The sequence below is a fragment of the Rhyacophila brunnea genome, unplaced genomic scaffold (assembly GCF_057557595.1).
Source record: "Rhyacophila brunnea isolate RB1 unplaced genomic scaffold, BYU_Rbru_1.0 scaffold_15, whole genome shotgun sequence".
Lineage (NCBI taxonomy): Eukaryota > Metazoa > Arthropoda > Insecta > Trichoptera > Rhyacophilidae > Rhyacophila > Rhyacophila brunnea.
Genome location: NW_028232806.1, coordinates 11578937 through 11585573, shown reverse-complemented (window position 1 = coordinate 11585573; position 6637 = coordinate 11578937). Strand labels below are relative to the sequence as shown.

The window sequence follows — 6637 nt, the reverse complement described above, 5'->3', positions numbered from 1 at the left end:
TATTATTCAAATCGATAAATAAATTACGAGTTATTAGTCATTCCAATCAATTTGATTTAATCAAATTTATCAGAATATATATTACCTTCGATTTAGTGATTAATTGTATACTTCCTACAATAATAAAAAATCACCGGTTAATTAATATTCTTGTTTTTCCGCCCTTCCTCAATCGACACCATTCGCAACGCGCTTGCGTCAAAAGCCTCCCGAATCAAGCGGAGGGAGTGTCTCGGTAACCTCTGGCGCGTCCTTGCCGATCCATACGCTCGCCCACCCTCGAAGCCTTCCTCGAAAGCCTCCCCGGGACTCCAGCGTCGAAGCCTCCTCAGTATAGCTCGGAGGGCCGCGTCCGCTGCTCACACTTTTATCAACCACAGTGCAAGTGCTTTCGGGTTTAGTCAGTTATTTCCCAAGTACACCACTGTAATTTGCTTTAATATTAATTCTATCATTGATTTTTTTACCATTTTAATGTATTTGTTTTTATTTAAATGCGTATATCTATTACATATTTTCGTTGTAATATTTTCAATAGCTGTAATAATCAGTTATATAATATTTTGTTTGAGGAACATTACAAATTCTTTTTTACTGTGTACGAAAATCACTAACCATTGCATATTCTATTACACACATTGCTTAAATTCTTTACCTGTAAAATTATGCTCTATAAATAAATATATCGTATATTATCTTATACGATCCCAATAGGTAAAATGGCCGCACAGTAAAAAGCATATGGATATGGCAGCCATTTTGTTTCGGCGGGAAGAATTAAAAAATCACTAGAGTCCTTCCGAACACAAAAGACAATTACGTATAATATATTTAATTATTTTATTCCTTACTTTGAATTTATAACAGTTTTGTTATAATTATACAAATTCATTTATCATTGTTTGGTATTATTCTTTGAAGTTGTTAATTATCTTCTCAATAATAAAATCAAAAAAAAATGTTTTAAACTCCCTTTCTTTAATGAAAAAATTAAAATATGTCCGTCATTATTTGTGCAATACCATTAAAAGATTATATAATTATTCAGCTTGCAATAGCATTACAATCACTTGTCTTTTTAATTAATTAAATAATTGATGTTACTTGTCGTTTTTATAAAATATTGTTCAAACACACAGATTATTACATACAATACAATATGTTTTATATAAATAAAGTGAAACATTAATTTTGTTATTATTTTATATGGATTTGTAATTCTTTAGATGTCCTATACTTACTTTCTCGTTAATCAAAACTTCTCATCATTAAAATACCAACTTGAATAAATATTTGGTTGATAAATTATTTTTGATACCTTAAATTTTATAAAATCCATTAGGTATAAATATCACGACTATCTTTCTCTCTCTTCTTTCTCGTGTCGCCATTTTTTTTTTGTTGTCTGTCATTTACATTTCTTGTGGAAACTTCCATTTAGTTTTCTTTTATAACTAAACAATTAAATTATCTATTAGCCTTTAAATTGAATGTCTTCCTTTTCTTATAATTGTTTTATAGTTATTATTTTGTATGAACACGGTCTAAATTTACTTGTTTCAAATTATAATTAATATGTCTGTTGGCAGTAGAGTATGTATCACCGTAATGACGTTTAACGTGGGAGGATTATTTTTAAATAATTCATTATATTCAAGTATAAATCTAGAGATCATTTAGTTAATTGTTGCATTTTGTATAAATATTAATATTATATTAACTAAAACATTAAAAAAAATGAACGGATGATACAATTTTGTTATATAATAGAAACTAATTTAAAATATATATATATTCAAAAATAGAACAGTGCTTTTTAGATCTATTAATTTGTTAAAATAAGGACATGTAAAGCATACTTGGGAATTAATTGAATTAACGTTACCTTAATTCTGGCAAGCAGTAAAATTTGATTTTACAAAAGGATAATATTAATTGTATTAAAATCTATAAGTCGGTAATTATTTCGTTTAACACGCATAGAATCCATCCATAGATGGAAACCTTGTGTGATTTTATAGAGTGTACCATACTAAACTGATGAAAATAATTATATTTCCATGAACAGAAATCATACGTTTAGTAAAGCGTACGGTTCGAAACAACATACGCTCCAGTCTCCGGGTTCCCACAAGGAATCTTTATAATGATGTAACAACCGAAATGACATTCTCTTTAATAAATAATTAGGTGTCACTTATATTTTCATTTTTGTAAGAAATCTTAGATAGGAAGAGAAGAAGCTACTTTATTTAACATTAGGTTATACTACAAATCAAATAAATTCCTAGATAAAAATCTGTTTCGTTTATGCTTTGTATTGTTATAATTTGATATAATTTCCGATATATTATTATTTTGCTTGCACGTGTTCCTTTTAGTTTCTAACCATTTTAATTTCACATTCTTTCAGTTGCATCTACATGAAAACTAGTAACTTAATACAACTGACATAATTAAGATTCATTTCGAGTGTCGGGAGGTTCTCAAATGTCAGCTAAATACAGTTGGGACTATTTTGTGCACTACTGTAAAACTTTTGCTGACAATTTACAACTGGTTCGTTCATATTTTTATACTAAGTTTTCCATTTTCTTGTCATTTTATGCATGACCCTTTGTAGACTTTCTAATTGATATCTAGCACACGATAAACAACAAATATATTCACATTACAACTTGATACAATATATAATTACCTATGAACTCCGTTGACTCACTAGTGGATGCGTAATCAGAAAAATAAAAAGACACTCGTAAACGATCCTGTCCATTGCATCAATGTCTGCTCTTAAAGCTCTCGAATTCCTTCATAAACTGACGAATATGTTTAAAAAATTAACTAATTCTCTTTACAACATCGCTGTAATATTCTGCCAACGTGTACACTTATACAGTACCTACCATTTACAATATACATTGTATATGGTATAAAAATAAATGTACAAAAATGTATTCACATTCGTGGCTCTTACGTATTCTACTAAGGTATCCACTTTAAAGTTGAAATTCTGTATGTACAAGTGAGTACCTTACATATATTAATTCAGATTGAGTTATTATACTTGGTCTATTCATTTAATTGGGTAGCATTTGCATTTCTGATCGAAGGGTGTCTGGTTTAAACTCCGTCGGCTTTTTTTAAATTTAGACACTTTATTTCGATATATACAAATATCCGGACCAAAGTATTTAACGAATATGTAAATATCAATCCCTTAATTAGTGTACACGTTATAAACGTCCATTTCTTGATGTGCTCATTTACATAATATTAACTAAACATATTTATAACAACCACTTTTGGTCGTTTTATCATTAGGATAAAAATTAATATATGATGTATGTTTTAACCGCGTAGTAGAGCATCTCCCGTTTCTGAAGCCGTCGGTGCGAGTTCAATCTTGTACCAGGAAAAATACACAAGTCATATGTAATATGTATTTGATCCAGAATATAGATTCAATGGGTATGTTTCCCCACACAAAAAAAATATAAATGAAGGCGCATAATATGATCTGTTTATAATGTAAATGGCAATAGAAACTACACAAAGTTTTAAGCTTATCTACAAAACACCTATTTATCGGTAATATAAGAACTATCTTCTTGCTACTGACTGATAGGCACTGTTAAATTCATATTATATAGGTATTTTTTCTAACATCTGCAATGTATACCATTTTTTCTTTAAAGAGTTAACAATACACTTACTTACCTTTTTCTTTACATTAATTATTCTAAAACTCATATTTTTCATTGTTTATGCACGTCATTTAAAGTAAAATTCTTAAGAGTTCTATGTTCATTTAAAATGTTCCTCCTTTGTAATAGTTTATTTTTATTTGTATTGATAGTCTAGCTTTCTTAAAAACACATACATATTTTTAAAATGATTCTTTTTTTAAGTATTACATTATTTTTTTATTTAAATTAAATTAAAGTATGAAATAACTATCTGTATTAGCTAATAATAATTATAAAATAAACAATTATCTTATACTGGTATATAATATTGCAAAAAAAGCTTCCATAGGGAAATATTGAAACCCTTTACTATTGAAAAATCTAACTATCTTTTTCCGCATTTCATTATTTAGGTAATTATTTTCGATTTGAAAATGTATAATTAACTTCAGACTAAAACACACTCACTAAATATGGTTATTTTATTTTCATATTATTAAAAAAGCTCTTAATATATTATATTATACTAATTATTGAAAGATAAAACCACACAAATGTATATTTCTAATAAAAACAATTGCAGTCTGATTTTCAAAGCATGACAAATGATTTTTAAAATTGCCAAAATAAATCATGGAGAGAAAGGTATCATTCCAATAGCTTCAAAAAAGTATGAAGATGAAATGACAAACAATTAATTGATTTGCCTTTCAAAAATTGATACCATCACTCTAATATTAGAAGAACATCTCTCCAGCTGAAAAGTTTAGTAACAAATAATACTTTAATTCTTTTATTGAGAAAAAAGATGATTTTTGAACTGACTATTAGTGATTTATAATAATTGCATGTTTATTATTCTTTTACAGACAGACAGAATGGCTTCGTTCGGATCCGGTTCATCCTCTGGTAGCTTTCAGCTCTCAGCAAAAACTGGTCAACTCAGATATGACGGTATGTATTCATATAAATTATTTTTAAAATACTTACATAGAAACATCATATAACATTATATTCCGCAACCAACGAAATTAAACAGAACGCTATTTGGTAAAATTATATTAGTATAATTTATAACACAAAAATTTTACAAAGTCTTTGGTACGTTTGTTAAAATGTCTAATGCCGAATGACATAATATATAAACAGTTATGTTACGTAGATTGCATAAAGCTATTCTGGAAAATTCTAGATTTCGTATTCAAGCACAATGATTTCTAACTTAATGTAAAATTTGTAAAGATTATTTGTTGAAACAGTTCATATAAAATGGCTGCCCGAAATCGGATGTTGATTATGATTTCTTCTTCTTCTTATTGTGCCATCCTCTAGCGGAGGTCGGCCACCATCAAGGCGATCTTATCTTTGTCGTCTGCTGGAACAGTTCAGTGGAGCTGTACTCGTAGCAATCACGGAGGTTCTTAAACCACAAAATGCGGCGCCGTCCTATGCTACGCTTCCCATTGACCTTTCCTTGAATGACAAGTTGAGGAATGCTGTATTTTTGTCCTCTAATAATATGGCCGAGGTACTATAGTTTCCTGGTTTTGATACTACGTAGAACTTCTCGGTCCTTCCCCATTCGATTGACAACTTCAACATTTGTCACCCGGTCAGTCCAAGGAATTTTGAGAATGCGTCTATACAGCCACATCTCGAAAGCTTCAAGTATCCGTGACATCTCTTGGTTTAGCGTCCATACTTCCATACCATAGAAAATAATTGAGGAACATAACAACGTACCATACGCAGCCTCAAATCTAGATTAAAATCTCGATTGCTAAGGAGGCGTCTCATTTTGAGAAAGGCGCTCCTTGCGATCTCAATTCTAGTTTTTATTTCTTGAGACTGGTCCCATTTCTCATTGACCCATGTACCTAAATGTTTATAATGGATCACACGTTCGATTGGTTCACTGTTAATGACAAAATTTGTGTTGATTTTTTAATGTAGTAAAATAATCATTTATTGCACAAAATGGGAATAATACATAAAATTCCAAATACTATTACTGTAAAGATGTAACTATTGTATAATATTACTTTAACATGCATCATTTATTTATATTATCCAAATAAATCGATACATTAATAGTATGATTTATCAACTAGATATTTAGAAAGAGGTGCCGTTATTATATAAATTAGTTATAATAGTTTTCTAAGCTTCTCAAAATACGAGCGATAAAGTTCAATTAAAAGCTGCCATCATTACACAATATTATATATAGGTAATACCTATATGTACGAATATACTTACATTGTAAGAGAGCGTGGTATGGATATGTGTTCGTAGGGCATAATGCGCACGGATTGATAAACAAATCAATCGTTGGTTGACCAAATATCGGTGTTGGACCTAATACAAAACGTAAATACCTCGAAGGTAGCCACATTGCTTGATGAAACGATAATCAGTGGGTAAATCTCACCATCCAGTGGTTCCCTAGGGGTATTAAAAGACCTGCAGCGCGACCATGAGCCCGTTAGATATATGAGACAATCATGTTTAGTAGAATTACGTAGCAATGAAATACTAGTGACCGAGAATAGTGGAGCAGGGAGAGTTCTTCGGCCATCACTGATATATACCTACAGATTAGCCTAATGTACAAAATAAATGTAGATAACTCATTCAATTCTGTTTACAACATATTCATTATGACGTATATCTAAAAAAAAGTCAATGACGGTGAACTTTGAATTTATTACTGAAAAAGTAGTTGTTTGGTACTATTTTGTATGACAATGGGTTCATAATATTGAACCAAATAACCGATTACCCAATAATATATATATTACATTATGTAATAGTGTTGATTAGTAGTCCGTAGCTCAAAATGTCTACGCCGTAGAGGAGCTACGCCAGAAAACTAAACACACGTCATCAATATACTGAACACTCCATAGATTAATTATCAATGGCCAAATGCCTTTCTTTATCACCCTTAG

The 6637-nt window shown here is 30.0% G+C and overlaps 1 protein-coding gene across 2 annotated transcripts in view; it reads left to right on the top strand.

Annotated features, from left to right (window-relative positions):
* Window positions 1-327: 327 nt before the first annotated feature.
* Gad1 (glutamate decarboxylase) overlaps window positions 328-6637 on the top strand; it is a 74729-nt gene continuing 68419 nt past the window's right edge. Inside the window, exons 1-3 of one of the 2 annotated variants that reach the window (XM_085942982.1) lie at window positions 337-426; window positions 2414-2559; window positions 4556-4640. In XM_085942982.1, the coding sequence (XP_085799108.1) occupies window positions 2491-2559; window positions 4556-4640 (154 nt within the window). In that variant the 5' untranslated portion in view covers window positions 337-426; window positions 2414-2490. Of the gene's footprint in view, window positions 427-2413; window positions 2560-4555; window positions 4641-6637 lie in introns of both variants that reach the window. The other variant, XM_085942983.1, reaches the window with a different exon arrangement.